Genomic DNA, 21,367 nt, shown 5'->3' with positions numbered 1-21,367 from the left:
GTACTTTTTATCGCGAATAGGCTCTTCAACGGCAAATCGCGAGGATAATTATTGGCGAAGAGACGGTTGGTTAAGAGATTTTATATTGATTTCAGCACCATAATAATAAAGGCGAGTAATTTTATTTCGCGTGTGGTGCTTCTCGCGAAATTACGCGATAATTAATTCCACGCGTGTATTTAGGAATTTACAGCAAGTCATTTAGTTGTTTATTTGACTCTCTGTCACTATTATTTCTAGATAGCTTACCGTTTAGGCATGTAAATCCCAAAATTAAAATATTCACTGAAATCTCCGTTCGAAATATGGCCCCCGTGACGAAATTGTTTATCTCCTCGAATAAAAGAATTCCTATAGTCTGTTCTTACCCTATGTGATTCTGAACCAAGTCTACTGTGGCTATTGAACATCACATAGGGTAAAAACAGAAAATAACTAACGCACATTTATTTCTTAAATGCTCTTTTCTCTCTTATAGGTCAATTCCTTTGAAATTCTGCATACATAATCCCATATTTTTCTTTTTGGTTGAAAAATTGCAATCAAATGTATTTTTATTTCTTGGCCAATTATGCATGTCAGTCGTAATTTTGTGGAAATTTAATTTTCTTGGAACAATCACTTAACCCATTGTCTCAAGCCACGGTCCAAAGTCCGTTTATATAGCTCTCTCAGAAAGGATCATTCAGTTTGCGACGTTAACCTTGACATGATATATGAAATCACCTTGTTGAAAAACACAAAACACATATTACTAGTATCACGTAATAAAAATGTTTACCTTTCCGTATTTTTCAATATACGGTTAATCATATACTGTTTTTAGATTATGCCTAAATGTCGTGCTGAATGTTTCAAAGAGTGCGCTAAACTTAAGGCAGCTTTAAGTAAAATTACAAAATCAAAATAGAGAGTCGAAAATTATAAAACATAAAGTACATAAACTTATGTTAATAATCGATGGACCACGCATGTCCCTTTTCTGAAATTCTTTACGATAATGCTTCCTGGGGGAACTAATGATTCATTAAAATTTGTAATAAACATTTAATCTAAAATACGGTTATCATGGGAGAGAAAAATATTTCAAATCCAACCCGTATTATCTCAATAACATGACTAATAGTGTTGTTAGGTAATTACGCTATTAATGATGTGGACAATTGTAACTATGCTTACCTGTCAGAAGTGTGGTGCCAGCTCTCCAAGACTTCCAGTGCATCTATTGCAAGGTGTTTACAGAAGGCCTTTTTATGAGACTGGGGCTTGCGACGCAGTAATATTTGTATTTGTTATGCACTTTTTGTATTAACAGGCTGGATACTGTTTTGCTCTTTAACAGAAACATTCTTTAATAAAGTCCAGGAGAAAGAATTTATTCTTTAAGAATCTATACATATGAAAATACTCGACTGTACTCCTATTCCATTTTGGAACCCTACTTATCATTGATTTTAATGCTTGGTCTTCTCGAGAAGCAATAGACAACAGCAGTAAAATATATTGACAAGTACAGCTATGTAGGACTCTTCTATTTGATACGAACCAGAAAACGGCTAAATCGTTGAAATGTGCACTACATGCATCCATATTAATTACAAAAACACTATGCACCCGGCGGCAACAAAGTTCCAAAAACTATTTTAGCATATAGGTCACAGTCAAGGTCACAAGGCAAACCAATTATGAAGTCTCTATCTCCTATGGTTCAAAAGTTATATGGCGAAGGTTAAGGTTGACAACAGACAGACAAACAGATAAACAGACAAACAGACAGAACAAAAACATTATACGCCTCGGATCTTTTGATCCCGGCGCATAAAAATATGATAAATTTAATTTATCTTCTACAACAATATTGTGTGTGAAAGCAATATTTGCCGGAAGGGAGTGCGCATGCCCAACATGTAAGACACACATTCCTGGCAGAGGGAGAATTTTTGCCAAAAACCCTGTGAAAAAGTGAAACTCTGAAATTTAAAATGCAGTGATATTAATCAAGACATTCTTCTATGTGTTATGTGCAGATTTAAGTAGTTTACGGAAAGAAATAGATACACCAGAGAGTTGGTAAACTTTTCGGTAAGTCAGTGGCATTTAACTGTTAAACGGTGAGCGATACTCATATACCTAAATACAGTGTTATTTTGTCTTCACAATGGCGGAGATCTCTAAAAAACGACCGCTGGACAAAACGGATGATACGGGTGAATTGTCAATGGAACAAGATGAACAAGGTAAACAGAAAACTGAAGGTTTTCAACTTAGAGAAATTATGCAGGGCATTTCCAGCATACAGACAACGCTAGCTAATTTCATGTTACGACTCGATGGTCAGGGCAAGCATCTAGATGACATTACTAAAGAAATTAGAGCGAAAAACGGTATTCAGGAGAGGCTAGAGAATGTCCAGGAGCAGGCCAATGATACTATCTACCTCGTAACAGAGTTGCAGGACAATCAGAAGAAAATGGAGAGAGAATTAAATAGACTCAGGGACTACGTAGTTAAGCTTGAATATCGTGTGAACACGCAAAATAATCAAATTATCGACCTCAAATCAAGATCAATGGAGAACAATATTATTATCAGTGGGTTGGAGGAAAAAAGTCCAGAGAGAAAGTCCCCGGAAAATCTTGCTAATATTCTTAGAAATGTTTTCATGTCTGAAATGGGGATGGAAGAGGCAACAGTTAACGAACTCCGAATAAACAAACTTTTCCGCATGGGAGAGTATGATGTACAAAGAAAGTTCCCGAGACCCATCTGTGTACAATTCAGTGATAAGACACAAAAAGACCTTGTGATGAAGCATATTAAAGTCTTGAAAGAAAAAGAATCAGTTATAAGAGTAGCACAGCAGCAGCCGGAAGAGATCCGAGAGAGGAGAAAGCAACTCTACGAAGTTCAAAAGAAGTATGCGGAACGCAGTATCGAGTCAAAAATCAAGGGTGATAAACTTGTATTTACGCAAAGCAACTCCGTTTACCGGGAGAAAGTCGGACCTTTGCCTACCGCAGACGAAGTGATCACAGATGACGTGGTAAATACTGCCGTTAGTACAGGGAAGTCCATAGAAGATAACGGGAACCGGTTCATAGCACACGCTACACAGGTCGACTCCTACAAACAGATCAAGAAATCGCTGGTGGATATCATGCGTGTCGAGACTGTGCCAAGCGCGAGTCACAATATTTACGCCTACCGTTTCTCAAGTAGTGATGGAGTGGTGCACGAAGGTTCAAATGACGATGGAGAGCATGGAGCCGGTAGGTTGCTATTAAAAACGCTGGCCGATAACGAAATTAACAATGCACTTGTAGTTGTGTCAAGATGGCACGGAAATAACATCGGACCCCGTCGCTTCTCGCACATTAAGGAAGCAGGTCTCGGTGCGGCAAAGAAGTTACCAGTCTCAGTTTGATATATATCTTTCAATCTCGCATAAAAGGTGAATTCCGACTGTTATTTGAGTGGACCACTATCTTGAACCAATCTTATTACCGATAACAGTGTTTCAAAGTGAAATAAACATCAGGTGTATTTATTGAAATATTCCGGAATATTTTTTTCTACCTAATTATTCCGGCTTTTTTTGAAATGTTGTATTTCCTGTTTTGTTTTTCGCATTTGGTAAACAATTTTCTTTTCATTTCAAATATTGCCTGGTGTTAACATAATATGTGAATATATTATTTGACTTAAATACCACATAACAATGGGGGAATCTATGCACATAGTCTCCATAATATCAAACAAATATACATTATCTAATTGATACAAAACAGTCAAGTTATGATTTGTTTAAAACCAGAGTTTGCTCTGTTATTGTTTAAGTTATTAAACTTTTATCATAACTTTCTATGCTCATATCCTTTTTCGCTATTAAATAGAAAAGTCTTTGTGCATAGTATTCTCTACAATCCGTTAGCATTTTTTATTTTTATAAATGTGCCTACTTCCAATTTATTATCATAACTTTTAAAAAGTTTTTGGCAAAATCCCCCTCCAAATAATCAACAACAAGAGGCATGTCTTTTTTTCCCATACTTTTTTCAACTTTTTTCCAATTATTTGTTTTTGACAACTGGGGGTCAGCATTATTCCTATCATCATACAGACATTTATGGGACATAGGGAAAACAACATAAAAATACTGTCAGTAAACTGCCAAGGCCTGGGGGATATAGATAAAAGAGGTGATGTTTTCAAAAATCTAAAAGCTAAGAATTATAATGTTTATTTTCTTCAAGATACACATTCTGTGGAAAAAGATGAGAACATGATAAGAACACAGTGGGGGTATAAAGCTTTTTTTAGTTCTTTTAAATCCAATTCAAGAGGAGTTGCTATCTTATTTAATAACAATTGTGAAGTAAAAATATGCAACAAGTTTAAGGATAATGAGGGAAATTATCTTATTTTAGATGTCATCATTGAAGACTTACCTTTTTTATTGATAAATATATACGGTCCAAATTGTGATAGACCCAATTTTTTTCTAAGTTTACTTAATACAATAGAGGAGATAAACTGTTCTCAACACATTGTTATTGCAGGTGACTTCAATTTAATTTTTGATAAAGAGTTAGATTCAACAAACTACAAAAATTTAAATAATCCTAAATCACGACTTGAAGTTTTAAAACTTATGGATGCTCTAAACCTAAAGGATGTATATCGTGAAAATAACCCAAACTTAAAAAGATTTACATGGAGACGAAAAAACCCAATTAAACAAGCTAGGCTTGACTTTTTCTTAATATCGGAATCTTTGTTTACCATGACTCCTTCTGTAACTTATGAGAATAGTTATCGTTCTGATCACTCACCAGTTTTGTTAAGTTGTAAATTAAATGAGTTCATAAAAGGAAGAGGATTCTGGAAATTTAATAACTCTTTACTAACTGATAAGGAATTTGTTAAAAAGATAAAATATAAGATTGAAGAGGTCAAAGTTCAGTATGTCTGCCCTGTTTACAATATGGAAAGACTTAGCTGTCTAGGTAATGATGATATTCAATTTACTATTAGTGATCAACTTTTTCTTGATATTTTACTAATGGAAATAAGAGGAAAGTCAATCTCGTATTCCACTTACAAAAAGAAGGAAACAAATGAAAGAGAAAAACAATTAGAAAAAGAAATATTTGAATTAGAACAAAATTTAACTGAACAGTCAAGAAATGAACTTGCAGAAAAACAAACAGAAATAGAAGAAATAAGAAAAAAAAGGTTTAAAGGACAATGTATCAGGTCAAGGGTTAAATGGATTGAGGAAGGAGAAAAACCATCAAAATACTTTATTAGTTTAGAATCAAGAAACTATGTCAGTAAGCAAATTCCAAAAATAGAAAGAGATGATGGATCATTTGTTTCTACTCAGAAAGATATTTTAGAGGAAACAAAGTCTTTTTATGAAAGTTTATATAAAAAAAGGGAAAATGTTGAATCTGAAAATATTCATGAAAAATTAAAAAATTAAAGATATTCCCAAGTTAAGTAAAGAAGAATCAAATAGTCTTGAAGGTCCAGTGACAAATTCTGAAGTTCTTAATTTCCTAAAACAAATGAAAAATGAGAAGAGTCCTGGCCCCGATGGATTTACTTGCGAGTTTTTCAAATTTTTTTGGAAAGATATAGGTTCTTTTATTACAAGAGCAATAAACAATTCATATGATCTAACACATTTTACAGAGTCAAATAAACTTGGAATTATAACTTGTATTCCAAAATCAGGAAAACCAAAACAGTTTTTAAAAAACTGGCGGCCAATTAGTCTACTAAATGTAGTTTATAAAATAGCTTCAGGTTGTATTGCTGAACGAATGAAAACAAAATTAGACACATTAATCAATAGAGACCAAACTGGATTTATAAAAGGAAGATTCATAGGGGAGAATATTAGATTAATATATGATTTGATGCATTATACAGAATTAAACCAAGTACCTGGTTTACTAATGCTTATAGACTTTGAAAAAGAAAAAAAAAATTTAAAGTTATTTTAAAAAAAGTTAAAAGATAAAAAATTTAAAGTTAATTTTAAAAAAAAGTTTAAAAAATTTAAAAAGAAATTCATTTGATACAATTTCATGGAAATTTATATATCAAACATTGGACTTTTTCAACTTTGGGCCCTCCATTAAAAAATGGATTGAGACTTTCTACAGTGGTATTAAATCATGTGTAATACAAAATGGTATTATTTCAGACTATATATTTCCTCAAAGAGGCTGTAGACAAGGCGACCCAATTTCACCATATCTCTTTTTGTTATATGCAGAAATACTTGGAATTCATATTCGAAATAATAAAGACATTAAAGGCATAACAATCGAAGGCGAAGAATATAAACTTTCACAATATGCTGATGATACATCCCTGATTTCAGATGGTTCACCTACCTCAATGGATGGTATTCTACGAGAACTCGATTATTTTGCAAATATTTCGGGTTTAAAAATTAACTTCTTAAAAACAAAAATGGTTTGGATTGGAAGTAAGAAATATTCCAAGGAAGTTTTTCACCATTCTCGGTGGAAGCTTGATTGGGATAATTCAAACTTTGATCTGCTAGGAATAAAATTTTCAGTTAATCTGGAGGAAATGCTTGAATTAAATTACATGTCAAAATTAAATGATATTAAAAAACTCCTATGTAGTTGGAGTATGAGGAAACTTACCCCAATTGGTAGATTAACAGTAATTAAAACTCTTATAATACCAAAGCTAAATCATCTGATTCTTACACTACCAAATCCTAAACCCGAATTTCTAAAAATGTTTGAGACAGAGTTGTTTCATTTTTTATGGAATAGTAAAATACATAAAATAAAGAAAAATGTTATAATTCAGGACTATAAATATGGAGGGCTGAAAATGGTAGATTACACAGAATTTATTTCTGCACTTAAATCAAGTTGGGTTAGAAGACTCATTCATTCAGATGCAAAATGGGTAAAGTTGTTTAAAGCTGAACTAAAAACAGACATTGAAAACATGTGGATAAGGGGCTCAGATTACATTTTAAACTTAGCACAGAATTTAACAAACAATTTTTGGAAAGAGGTCCTTAATTCCTGGGTAAGACTTATAAATATAAACCAAGAAAACAAACATGTGTTATTAGAACATATATGGAATAACCCACATATAATGATTAATAGAAAATCTTTTTTCTGGAAAAGCTATTTTGATGAAGGCTTTGTCTTTTTAAATGACCTTTTTGATAATGATGGTAACTTTTTAAGCTTCGATACCATAGTAAACTTAAAAGTGAAAACAAATTTTGTTGAATATAATGGTCTTAAGAGGGCTATATTAAAAAGACTGAAGTATGCAGGAATAGAGGACATTAAAAGATTAAAGGTTATTGGACCAAATATTCCACATTCAACTTTCATTTTTTATAGAAGTAATAAAGGGTGTAAAGATATGTATAAAATATTTATAAATAACAAGAGAGAGCCAATCAGTTCTCTTTTAAAATGGAATGAAAATAATGTTTTCTTTGATGAAGCAGATTGGAATAAAATATTTGAACTTCCTTTCAAAGTTACTCAGGAATCCAAATTTCACTGGCTCCAATTTCAAATATTACACAGAATTATTCCAACAAATTATTATCTTTTTAAATTGAAGCTGATTGACTCACCAGCCTGCACTTTTTGCTTAAGTGACTTAGAAACAATTGACCACTTGTTTGTAGAATGTTTTAAAGTAAAAGACTTATGGTGTAGGATTGAAGAATGGGTTTTGGACAAATTTGAGATGCATTGTAGTTTTGATAAAATATCAATACTTTTTGGTAAATACGAGAACAGGAATATTTGTAAATTACAAAACTTGATTATACTTACTGTAAAGCAATTTATTTTTGCAAGTAAATATAAAAGTATTCCAAAATTAAGTATCGACCTCCTAATAAAGAGGATTATAGAGAGAATTTTTATAGAAAAGGTGTTGTTATTACAAAGTTGCAAATATATGGAATATGAAAGGCACTGGCAAACAATCTGTGATGTACTTTGAAAAAAAAAAATCATTTGTTTTTATGGTAAAATGTAATTATATGCTAATTTTAAGGATTTACATTAGCTAATTATAAACATTTGAATGCATTTTTCTACTACTGCTGACCCCCCCCCTTTTTTTTTTTAAATAAAATAAATAACTTTCACGTATACAAGTAAACTTTGTACTGCTGTAAACTAACGAAACTATCAAGACATTTACCGTGTATATGTGTTTATATGCTTTGTTTATATATATGTATTGTCTGCTTTGTGTACTTGTGAAAGAAAAAAAAAAAAAAAAAAAAAAAAAAATATTTGCCGTGATTTAAACTCAAAGAGTCTGTTTTTTTCTTTTTTAATTTTTGGTGTTTGTGTCAGTATCGTTAAATGATTACTTCACCATACATGAAAACAAAATGTGTTTGTGAAACACTATGCGCCCGACGGCAACAAAATTCGAAAATTCGAATAGCATATAGGTCACAGTCAAGGTCACAAGGTCATTTACCTTGGTGTCATTTGAAAGAATAATCAGTCGAGTACATGTATGCATACCAAATATGAAGTCTCTATCTCCTATGGTTTAAAAGTTATGGCAAAAGTTCGAAAAAGCTATCTTAAGCAGAGCCAAAGTAACAAGGTCATAAACCTTGGAGTCATTTGATGGAGTATGCCTCACAAATATGAAGTCAATATCTCTCACGGTTCAAAAGTTATGGCGAAGGTTAAAGTTGACAACAGACAGACAGGAATTAAAAACAATTTACGCCCGGATCTATCGATGCGGGCGCATGATAAGAAAAATGAAATGTAGGAAGCATATAAAAATAAATTAGTATTCCTTTATAATAATAAAGAAGATGTGTTTGCGAAACACTGATGCCCCCGTATTGCAACACAGCAAAGATTCAACTTTTCTGCAAATTTAATAGTAGAATATTGGTACCGAAAGTAGGGTATTCTCAATGGAAATACAATTGTGAAACATGAAAGTAAGCCTAGGTTAAATTTTTTTTTCATATGTACGGAAATCTCCAAGGTCAAGGTCAAAATGTCAAGGTACAAGGTATCCAATGAAAAGTCTTGCCACAAAGAATACATATGTGAAATATGGAAGTCCTATCCCCAACCCTTCAAAAGTTATGGCCAAGGTTATAAATCTGAAAAAGAAGGTCAAACTCCAAGGTCAAGGTTAAAATTGACCTTGGAGTTTGGTCAAGGTCAATGGCCAAGTTATGGCCAAGGTTAATAATTTGAAAAAAATAGGTCAAACTCCAAGGTCGAGGTTAAAATTCTTGATATCAAAAGAAAGGTCTTGTCACAAGGATTAAATATGAAAAGTATGAAAGCACTAGCACTAACCCTTCACTAGTTATGGTCAAGGTTTGTTTTTTAAAAGTAAGTAAGACTCCAAGGTCAAGATCAAAGGTCAAAATTCTTGGTATCCAGTGAAGGGACTTTTCACAAGGATTACATATGTGAAGTATGACAGCACTAGCCCCTTGTGTTCAAAAGTTATGACCAAGGTTAAAGTTTTTAAACAGTAGGTCAAACTCCATGGTCAAGGTCAAAAGGTCAAGGTAATTGGTATCTAATGGAAGGTCTTGTCACAAAAAATACGTAAGTGAGGTATTGAAGCCCTAGCCCTAATCCTTTAAAAATTATGGCTAACAGGCTAAGGTTAAAAATCTTAAAAAGTAGGTCAAACTCTAGGGTCAAAAGGTCAAAGTTCTTGAATCAAATGAAAGGTCTTGTCACATGGAATGAATGTATAAAGCATGAAAGCACTAGCCCTAACTCTTTAAAAGTTATGGCCAAGGTTTGCTTTTTAAAAGTAGGTCAAACTCCAAGGTCAAAGGGTCAAAGTTCTTGGTATCCAGTGACGGGTCTTCTCACAAGAATTACATATGTGAGTATGAAAGCACTTGTCCTTACCATTCAAAAGTTATGGCCAAGGTTAAATCATTTTTTTATAAGTACCATAATCTCCAAAGTGAAGGTCAAAAGGTCAAAGTTGTTGGTATCCAATGAAAGATCCTACCACAAAAAATACATATATGAAGTAAAAAAGTCCAGGTATTTACTGTTCAAAAGATATGGCCAAAGTAAAAGTTTAGACTTTTTATGTAAAAGTGGGTCAAACTCCAAGGTCAAGGTCAACATGTCAAATTTGATGGTACCCAAAGAAAGGTCTTGTCACAAGAAATATACATGTAAAATATGAAAGTCATAGCTCCACTAAATCAAAAGTTATGGGCAACGTTAAAGCTTTTGCGGACAAACAGAGACAGCTACTGAGCTAGACAGTCAGACGGAAGGACACGACAAAAACTATATACCCCCCGAAACTTCGTTTACGGGGCATAAAAATAAAAACTATACGGTGAAGCCTATTCATTTTACCCATTAAAATCTGACTCAAGTTGTTAATTTATAATTTTTTGGACAAAAGTTTGTTTGTATCAACTGTCCTTTGGTAAAAATTTGATATGATTGAGATTCAATTTTTCACCTTCATGTTTGCCGAGCGTTTCCGCGGATCGCTCGTCAGCTTCGTCCATCTTCTTTGTCTCCGATGTAAAAGAGATAAGGAAAAAATAAGCTTATTTCCTGTTATTATGAGCAATATATAGACTAAAGGCATGACACATATTTTTTGCGTCATGTTTGCAGTCTGATGCATGTCTTGCTGAGATGAGGCTGCGTCTGGCCCACAAAGAACAAAGTACATTGCAGTAAGCATGGTTCACAGCGTAAATTGTGATGTCCAAGCTTACCTTGCATTTGAAATGCACCTATACAAATGTAGTTATCTAGTCTGGTGGTTTGGTGATTCGAATGCTCCATTTGACAAACATTTTATGTATGCTTTAGTTTTCTTAATTAAGGATATTTTTAGTATCATGTATGCAAGTACTTCTTAAAACTTGCATCGAACAAATATTCATGGGGAACACACCATGCGTGGTTATTCTAGTTTCGTCAGAATATTTTATATAGTTTGATAACTGGCAAAAGACTTAGTTTCGATGGTTTTTGACGGAAATACGACCTATATATTTTTGTAAAGGGTTTTTCTAAACGCTTACAAATACATGTACTGAACAATTTTTGGTACATGTACCGGTATGTGAGTACCTTTCAGGCACGTAGCATCGTTTTTGAAAGGGGAGGGGGCAACCAGAGAATTTTTTTTACTTTACCAGAAAAGGTTGATAAGCAAAAAAAAAAAAAAAAAAGAGAGAAAAAAAGTTGTCCGAAACGCCAAAAACGTGTTTCGGGGGGGGGGGGGGGGGGGGGGGCCAACTTTTTCAACCCCTTGCCCCCCCCCCCCCCCCCCCCCCCCCCCCCCTGTTGCTACGTCCCTGCCTTTTTGATTTCAAGACCGAAGTTTATCACGCATCGCTTAAATTCTTATCATCATTATATGATCCGCATTATCAATCTCTATTGTAATATAGGGGGTAGGTTTTTTTTATTAGTCCCCTACCGGTGAAACCGGAGGGGACTATAGGTTCCCTCTGCGTCTGTCCGTCCGTCCATCTAACTGTCCACGTCTGTCTGCCAGTCTGTCCTATTTGGTTTTCCGCACTCTTTTTCTAAACGCTTGCAGATACTGAGCTGAATTTTGGTATGTTAGTGTATCTTGATGAGTTATAGATCAAGTTTGAATGTCGTTTCGCTTCATTGATTTTTGACAAAAATTTAGGCATTTTTAATTTTTCATAATGGTTTAAGATCGGGTCCTTGCTGCGCTAAATTCCGATGGTCAACATGGTAAATATAAACAGGTCCAGTCCAAAGACTATTTCTACCTACGTAGACATTAATAGCTACGTAGGTATTAGGTATTTAAACCTATCCAAAGTAGCTATCTTTACCTACTTTCTGGCTTTTCTTGCATTTTGTGGCCAAGTGCAGGAACGGCGCAACATGGTGAGCACACAATTCCTTGATACAGTCACACTGATGGAGGATATGACAAAAATTTAGCCAAAAAATGATTACTTTGTATATTATCAATTTCGCATAGAAACTAATGCAAAATTGTTGATTCATGAAGCAATCATTTTTTGTCCAAAATTTTGTCTTATTCATCATTAGTGTGATTGTATAAAAAAATTATGGTATTCACCATGTTGCGCCATTCGGTCTTTTGGCTGCAAAATGCAGATAATACAAAAAGTAGGTAAAAATAGCTACTTTGGGTATATACCTACATAACGTAAAAATCTTTGGAATGGACCTTTGAAAAAATGAGTTGAATTTTCGTCTTTTATATGTGGATTATTTTATAAGGTTAAAGGCATCCACAACCTCAAAATTGAACAGTACTAGTTTCACCTTGGACATACTTTTTGCATATTATGAAATGACATCCTAAAGAAGAAGGGGAACCCGGTAGGGGACATGTATGATGTATTGCTTATGTAATACTCTCAAAAATCTTGTTTCTTTGAGTTTCCCTGTTTTTTTCTCTGTTATCTATATGTATTCATTCATAATGAGGGAAAAGTTCATCATACCTTAAAAGTCCCGAAAGATCTAAGGAAAGATATGGTGGTAACGAAAAGTATTCAATATCAATTAAAGTCCATAAAACAATACAAAACAGGACATCTATTCACAAAAAATCGTAAGTTTACGTCTACGACTTGAACTTAAATATAAAAGTTAAATTCACGAAAGTGGTCGTAAGATCGACACATTGTCGTAAGTGAAAATCGATCGTAAGATTTTTCCTTCCTTGGTTACCGACAACTGCCCATGCGCAGTACATAGTACGAGAAAAGCGGAAGTAGGCCTAGCAGACGATTACGCAACACCCAAGTCTTGAAAATGAGCGCTGACAGCAGCAGAAAGAAGAATTGGAGTGCCGGAGAAATATCTCTCCTCGTGGATCTCGTATCCGAGAGGAAAGATGTGTTGCGGGGGAGATTTTCTCCGGCACTCACCTCAGCAGATAAGGCTGGGGCTTGGGAGGCCATCACCACAAGGTTTGTAAAATTTGTTTACAATGTCAAATCACTCTATGAAAGTATGCAACAACAGTAGATATGTGATTAACATGCAAGTATATTTAAATAAAAATATGAAATATCTGGATGCATATTGTAAACAATACTGAACAATGTCTTAAAATGAAATTCCAAAATGAAATTCCTATCGGACTTACATTTGCAGGTGTATGGGGGAAAAGGGTGGTTGGGTAGGGGTAAGCCACGTCACTGTAGGCCCTATATTTCTTACGTTGAGTGTTTATTTTAGAAATGTGGATAAGTTGTTCATTTATATTATATAATATTGTGAAATCCGGTAATCAGATTAGTAAATAGTGAATACGAAGTATTTACTTATTTTTTTAATTGACGAATAATGACTCGAACGAACTGTCTCTTTTTCACTTTCGCTTTAGTCAAACCCCTAATTATACAGAGATTCGTAAGTTCACAAGTTTGCGAACTGCAGTGAGAAAGATTCTAAAGATATCCCGAAGAACTCTGAGGCCGAAAATACAAAACGATTAACAAGGATACCTGTTAACATTGTTTTCGGGAATATTTAAAACAAGCCATTCTATGATTGAATTCGACTTTTCCACTCGGCGAGCATAGTTTTGATGCTGTTTACGGAGACTAAAGAAAATAAAGACAAGCATGCCATATATGGTTGTGTAGATAAATTATCGTATATGACATAGGTATTAACATTTTGTGAATGCATTTCCTTTGCAAGTATAAATGAGTGCGATTATAGGGGAGGGGTACTCAATATACCTCTATACCTTGTGTTATAATCATGTGATGGGTTAAAAAATTATTACTGAGAATTATAACAAAAAATGAGTAACATTCAATAAATTCTGAAACATTTACATTCAACCTATTTATGGTTTACAACAGACAGCATTTTATCTCTGTAAACATTAAGTAGGTATACATTGTACTACATGTAATAAATTTGGGAAATAAAAATAAATATGAATTAGGTAAATATACTCCACATATCATCAGTCAATATCTGTCATCCTGGGTCATAATAAATACATATTGACCTACACTGAGTCCTTATTTGTATAATAATTTCATGTTGGAATTTAATTCTGTTGAATATTTTTAAATATTTATACATTTCAAATATTTTTTCCTTAAGATTTTAAATTCTGTGCAATTTAGAAGATTGTTCATTATCTCATGAATTACCATATTCATTTTTTTATGAAACTATTCAGTGTAAATGCAGTTGGTGGGAGTGGACGTACCACAAAAGAAGTAAAAAAAAAGTGGCAGGATATTCAATCATCAACTAAAAAAAAGGTATCCACTAAGACAGGGGGTGGCCCTCCCCCTGAGGACACCAAAGATTGGGAGAAGAGGGTAAGTTTTACATTCTAAGAAGGGCAGTTGGGAATTTTTGTTGCAAATGATTTAAAAGTTATCATGTTACTTGTAGCATACACAAAATATTTGTCAAATTTGAAACAAGTCTAATGATGTACGTCATTCAATTGCCACAAAATGATAGTTTACGATCATTTTAAGATATTTTAAGATATTTTGGGCCAAGAGAAATAATAGTCTTGTTTCCTGCTACCAGCCAGAAAAAATAGGGTATGTCGGGTAGCAGGAAACAAGACTATTTTTTATTTTGGCCTTTGCATTAAATATATGAGCTAGGGCGATTATTTTAGATCATTGGAATCATCTCTGACAAAGTTATTTATGGGATTGACGGGGGTACAGACACTCTAGAGGTCTCAACAGGAACAGGTATGAACATCATTCATTTAATAAAAATTGTCTTTGCCTTTTAATTTTACATGTACTCTAAGTACAGTTTGATGAAATCAAGTAAGTCATCAAAGTATAGAAAAAAAATCTTCAAATTGAATTGCACAGATTGAATTAATTAATGAAATATTATTAGTATTAATCTCGCACGTGTACATCAACAGCATGACCATGAAGAGTTTATTTTAAAGTAAATCAACATTCAGAGCTACATTCTGTTTTATATAATTTTATAATTGCATATTAAGGCATATGTATATTATTTTCCTTGCTATCTGAATATAAAATGAAGATTTGAAGTGCATGATAATTTTCAGTTCTTAAAGCATGTAGTGAGAGTGAATGCAGAACTAGTGCACAGGCAGTGCTACCTGGGGTATCTGCCACAGAGACTGGAGGTACAGGTTTATAATTGTTCCAGCTAATTTGGAAGATCAGACAATTTCTATAAGATTTCATGTTTATGTTTTATCTGTAAAATTTTGAGTGAATCATTTATAGATAAAAAAGTTTTAAATTAAAACAATGAATACAATGCATAGAAGTTCATGGGAAAAAAAACTTTACTTTAAATTGTACCTGTTAATGATAATGAATTCATTGCAACATTTGATATATTTATAGCTACCTGTAGCACCTCAGCGGAGGTAACCAGTGAGTTTGAGCCAGGTATGTGAATTATAATACGTGTACTATAAGTACTTGTTTTATTAGAAGATATAGCTATATGATTAACAAAATCTTTACTATATGATGTACATGGTTAGAGTGTTGAAATATAAGGTTGTGTAGGATAAAAGCATAATTTTTATTGGTATATATAAGCATGAAATGACAAGTCAAAAACAGTTTTGTCACAAAATGTAGAAAATTAAAGCATAAATTATAAAAAGAAAAATAATAATTAGAATAACACATTCATCTGCAGTAATAAAAATGTATTTTTACAGTGGTCATTAATAAGCGTAAAACTTTAGAAGAACAGGATGGCTCCAAGAGAAGCAAATGTAAGTACATGTATATAACTAAAAGCTTTATATGTGTATCTTTATTGATTTTGCTCCACCTTCTCTCTCACTTTGTAGAATTAGCATAAAATTGAGGGGAAAAAAGTCAGCGTACAGAAATTTTTTTTTATTATTATTTTATGATTAAAAACTTAAAGTTATTGATTTTCATATTCAATTACTTTAATCCACTTGATTACAGGTGAGAAACAAAGCAGCAAAAAGCAGAAGAACACAGGTGTGTTGATTTTTCTTGAACATGATATCTTGCAAACACTGACAATTTGGGCCTCCTGATTCCAAATACATTCACAACTCTTATTTTAGGATTTTTAAAAATTATCTTTTGAGTTATTTTGCTCAAAAGGACATTATAGAGGGAGAAAAAGTTATACTGCAGATCATTAATTTTTGCGACATCTTATTTTCACGAGATAGTGAATTACTCTTGATAAGTGAGGTAAAATATATACATGTACTGTGGTTTCATCAATATTCGTTGAGCACCAATTTTCGTGGATTTCGTTGATGATCAGATCCACGAATTCAAATGTTCATTGAATTACGAAATATGACATTCATTGATAAAACCACAGTATTTTTGTCTTAATTTTTGTAATGTTAGCGTTTTTTGGCCGACATGTATTAAATAATTATTTATCGTAGAGTTACGATAATTTTTTGTCGTAAGATTATCGCAAGTATTTTTGTGAATAACCAAAATCGTACAAAAAAATCTTACGACTGTCTTACGACTACGATTAGTCGTACGATTTTTTGTGAATAGATGTCCAGGAGCAGAGCAAACACGGACCTCCGAAACATCAGAGGTTAGATCAGGTGCCATGGAGGAGGGAGCATCCCCTGCTGACCGTCACACCCGCCGTGTGATCCTCGGGATATAATGGAAAAATCCGTCGTCAATTCAGTGTGTAAATAATGGACTAACAATTAGTAAGAAAAACGTCAGTCAGCATTTGTCTCAATGATAAATTCTATTTGCTGACAAGGTCATTGTATCGACCATAAAATTTACGAAGTGATGACTTTAAACGAGACTGTTGATATTCTTGTTTCATCAAACTTGCTTCGCATTGTTAATAATTTACCTCGTTTTAGAAATTGTTCATACGTAGAGCGTGCTCTTGCGTATCGAATCAACTGAGATATATACACTCCGTATGCAGGTGATGAAGGTATATTGCTGCATAAGTATTAAAGGGAAGTTGACGATAGAAAAGTTAAAGTCATCACGTTTATCATATAGCTTGGTTGTTAGATTACCATTAACGTCTTTTCCAAGTAAAATATCCAAGTATGAAACAGATGTGTCAGACTCTGTGGTATCTTTTATCTTAAGCTCACCAGGATATATCGTATCGACAAAGGAATCGAAATGACCATTGTTAATTGACAATACGTCGTCGATATATCTAAATGTCGAGTTGAAGGCCACAGCAAGTGTTTTCTTCTTTTCACATATTAGATTTTGCACGAATTCTGCTTCATATGAATATAAAAATAGTATGCTAATAACGGAGCGTAATTGGTATCCATGGGAATTCCAATAGATTGTTGGAATACCTAGTCTCCAAAAACCACATAGATGTTGTCAACCAGAAACTCAAGCATCTCTTTGATGTCAACTTCAGAGTACTTGTGTGTGCAATCAGAATGTGTTTTAACGAAATAATTTTGCATACATGTATGACCAATGACCAGGTAAGTAAATATACGAGTTCCATTTTTATTGAAAAAGCAGCTGTCAATAATATCAAAAAGCCTGGATTTTAATTTATCGTGGAAAATGGTTGTGTATAAAGTTGAAAAGTCGTAAGTTTTTAAGCTGTTGATTTTGTTAAATTCTTGTGATTTCATATTGTCCAAAAATTCTTTGGAATTTTTGAGTATCCACATCTGATTCACACCACTTCTTGAATATAGTGTTACGCAGTACTCTTGAAGTTTTCCCGTCATTATGTGTAAAAAGGCTTGAAATCTATATAAACAAGATGTGTTTGTGAAACACTGATGCCCCCGTATGGCAACATAGCGAAGGTTAAGCTTTCTCAAATGCAGATCTAATATGTTGGTACCTAGAGTAAGACTTTTTCACAAGAAATACAAATGTGAAATAAAAAACCTGTTCAAAGGTTATGACCAAGGTTAACGTTTTTAAAGGTAGGACAAACTCCGTGGTCAAGATCAAAGGGTCAAGGTTGTTGGCTTAGAAAGGCCTTGTCTCAAAGATTACATATCGGAAGTATGAAAGTGCTGGCCCGTACCGTTTAAAAATTATGGCCAAGGTTAAAGTTTGTAAAAAGTAGGTCAAACTCCAAGGTCAAGGTCAAGTTGATCAAAGTTGTTGATATCCAATGAAAGGACTTGTCACAAGGATTACATATGTGATGTATAAAAGCTCTAGGCCCTACTGTTCAAAAGTTATTGCCAAGGTTAAAGTTTGTAAAAAGTAGGTCAAACGCCAAGGTCAAAGGGTCAAAGTTTTTGATATACAATGAAAGGTCTTTTCACACGGATTACATATGTGAAATATAAAAGCCCTAGCTTTTACTGTTAAAAAGTTATGGCCAAAGGTAAAGTTTTTTCATAAGTACTAAAATCTCCAAGGTCAAGGTCAAGAGGTCAAAGTTGTTGGTACTCAATGAAAGGTCTTGCAACAAAGAATACATATGTGAAGTATAAAAGTCCTGGTATCTACTGTTCAAAAGATATGGCCAAAGTAAAAGTTTGGAATTTTTTGTGTAAAAGTGGGTCATATCCAAGGTCAAGGTCAAAAGGTCAAATTTGCTGGTACGCAAAGAAATGTCTTGTCACAAGGAATACACATGTGAAATATGAAAGTCATAGCTCCACTATCAAAAGTTATGGGCAAGGTTAAAGTTTTTGCGGACAAACAGACAGACAGAGAGACAGCTAGACAGACAGACGGACGGACACGACAAAAAAAAAAGAATGGCCCAATTCGGTATAATAAAAATGTTTTTATTATACCGAATAGGGTCATTCTATAAACGTGAGAAAAAGTACAATCTGCTTGCATAACGACATATAGATGTGTTTGACGGGGAAATTTTTATATTTTTGAGATATTATACACTCTTACATTTTTTTCATTAACAAAAGGGGGGGGGGGGTATTATCCATACTTCAGGTGCCTGTGGCTTAGACACCAGTAATGAATTTTTGCTACCAGCTCGAGTTCCAAATCTTCTCACTAGTGCCATTACACTATGCAATTTTTCATTTCCGATTTCCATTCGACTGTTCAATTTTAATTTTGAATTTCGAATTGGGTGAAAGTACAGCAAAACTCGAATTATCGAATGCAAATTGGATGAAAAGATATAGTTTCGTTTGACCACATCCATCTTCATAAGCTACAGATCTTGTGCCCTTTCTTTTTGAAAATTTTTTTGTGAAAAAAGAATAGACACAAAAAAAAAAAAAAAAAAAAGGTGACTTGCTACGATAGACGACGTCTTAGGATTTTGATCGAGTTTTTAGCTCACCTGAACCGAAGACTCAATTGAGCTTTTCTGATAAAAATTTGTCCGTCGTCTGTTGTTGTCGTAAACTTTTCACATTTTCATCTTCTTCTCAAGAACCCCTGGGCCAATTTCAACCAAACTTGCTACAAAGTATCCTTGGGTAAAGGGGATTCAAGTTTGTTCAAATGAAGGGCCACACCCTTTTCCAAAGGGAGATGCTGTATACGGGGAAATTTTCGCCCCCGTTTTATTTTCGCACCTTTTGTCCTCCTCGTAAATGAGCGAATAAAAAACGGGGCGAATTCAAAGTAAATAATGTAATATCTTTAACAAAAATCTATCTGGGCGAATTTAAAAACTTATTTCCAAATGTGAGAGGGCGAAAATAACACGGGGCACAAATAACCCTGTATACAGTAACTATGAATTAGAGAAAAATTAATAACATTTTTTCTCAAGAATCACAGGGCCAGGAAAGATGAAACTCATGTGGAATCATCCTCAGGTAGTGTAAATTCAAGTTTGTTCAAATCATGACCCCTGGGTAGGGTGGGGCCAAAATGGCCGATCAAAGTTTTACATAGAAGTATATGGGAAAATCTTTAAAAATCTTCTCAAGATCCATAGGAACAGGAAAGGTGAAACTCATGTGGAATCATCCTCAGGTAGTGTACATTCAAATTTGTTGACCCCTGGGGCTAGGGTGGGGCAATAATGGCCGATCAAAGTTTTACATAAGAATATATAGGAAAAATCTTTAAAAATCTTCTTCTCAAGAACCACTGGGCCAGAAAAGATGAAACTCACGTGGAATCATCCTCAGGTAGTGTACATTCAAATTTGTTCAAATCATGACCCCTGGGGTAGGGTTCAACCAATATGGCCGATTAAAGTTTCACGTAGGAATATATAGGAAAAATCTTTAAAAATCTTCTTCTCAAGAACCATTGAGACAGGAAAGATGAAACTCATGTGAAATTATTATCAGGTAATGTAGATTCAGATTTGTTCAAATCATGACCCCCGGGGCTAGGGTGGGGCCAAAATGGCTGACCAAAGTTTTACTCAGGAATATATGGGGAAACCTTTTAAAATCTTCTTTTCAAGTACTTCAAAGCCATGATTAGTAATTTTTGTATGGAATCATCCTCAGGTAGTGTAGATTCTAGTTCGTTCAAATCATGATCCCCTGGGGGGTTAAAATTCACCCCCCCCCCAACCTCAGTAAACTTTCAGTTCTGATCTGATATGTGCTTTTTCCTTGCCGATGTGCTCAGGTAAGGGCTCTGGCCCCTTTTGCCTCTTGTTTTTTTTTTTATTATTATTTTTTTTTATTGTCCCATGAACGACTCTTGCCTCCGTAAAAAAAAGAATTTAAATTATAATAATCTTTTCAATATTGTATACTTCGTATTCCTAGACAGCTGTTGTGGTACAGTGTCAAGTGTCAAGAATTGAATGTGTATCTGACTATCGCAAAGAAATTTTTTTCACCTCTTAACCCGCTTGAATTGTGCAAAAGGGATGGAATCTCGTTGTACTTTTTTGTATCAAAATGAAGGAAGCTATTTCGTAATATTTTTTGCATGTTCTGGAACAGAACCTGACTTGTTAACACACACAGACGGACAATGAATGACGAGACATCATCATTTTACATGCATGCACATGTATTCTAACCAAACGTCTTGGGGTGGGGGTGGCTTCCGGAATTTTAATAAACATCTTCTATAGTAGCAACACATGTATGAAAAAAGGGGGAGGCTCCCTATCCCCCCCCACCCGATGCTAAATGTTCGTGCCTGGTGCATAATGCATCTCCCCATCATGTAACTAGTGCTATACCTTATATAATTTAATAAATAAACCAAATCTTTCATTCTTGTTTTATACAAGGAGAAAAAAGTTTACACTTGTAATGAGATTGTAAACCTAAGACACTAATTAATTAAATAAAGCTGATATAATCAAGGAATTAACGCTGAAATCACAAAAACCTGTACGAGTTGCATGTCAACTTTAACAATATTAGTCTAACATTA

General features: G+C 33.9%; 2 protein-coding genes across 2 annotated transcripts; both read left to right on the top strand.

Moving 5' to 3' along the window:
- The first annotated feature begins 2,207 nt into the window (after window positions 1-2,207).
- Window positions 2,208-4,146, top strand: LOC134239617 (protein IMPACT homolog). Its single transcript, XM_062721798.1, has one exon. It carries the CDS (start codon window positions 2,219-2,221, stop codon window positions 3,422-3,424), a length of 1,206 nt encoding a protein of 401 aa, XP_062577782.1. The 5' UTR covers window positions 2,208-2,218; the 3' UTR covers window positions 3,425-4,146.
- An 8,561-nt stretch (window positions 4,147-12,707) lies between these two features.
- Window positions 12,708-16,413, top strand: LOC134239616 (myb/SANT-like DNA-binding domain-containing protein 4). The gene is made up of 7 exons (XM_062721797.1): window positions 12,708-13,015; window positions 14,251-14,395; window positions 14,710-14,788; window positions 15,127-15,207; window positions 15,434-15,478; window positions 15,760-15,816; window positions 16,019-16,413. The coding sequence occupies exons 1-7, from the start codon at window positions 12,858-12,860 to the stop codon at window positions 16,111-16,113; spliced, it is 660 nt and encodes a 219-aa protein (XP_062577781.1). The 5' UTR covers window positions 12,708-12,857; the 3' UTR covers window positions 16,114-16,413.
- Window positions 16,414-21,367: the final 4,954 nt, after the last annotated feature.

Source organism: Saccostrea cucullata, unplaced genomic scaffold (genome assembly GCF_032062105.1).
Source record: "Saccostrea cucullata isolate Sc308-1 unplaced genomic scaffold, CSIRO_AGI_Scuc_v1 ctg80, whole genome shotgun sequence".
Classification (NCBI taxonomy): Eukaryota; Metazoa; Mollusca; class Bivalvia; order Ostreida; family Ostreidae; genus Saccostrea; species Saccostrea cuccullata.
This window is presented reverse-complemented; position numbering and strand designations above follow the sequence as displayed.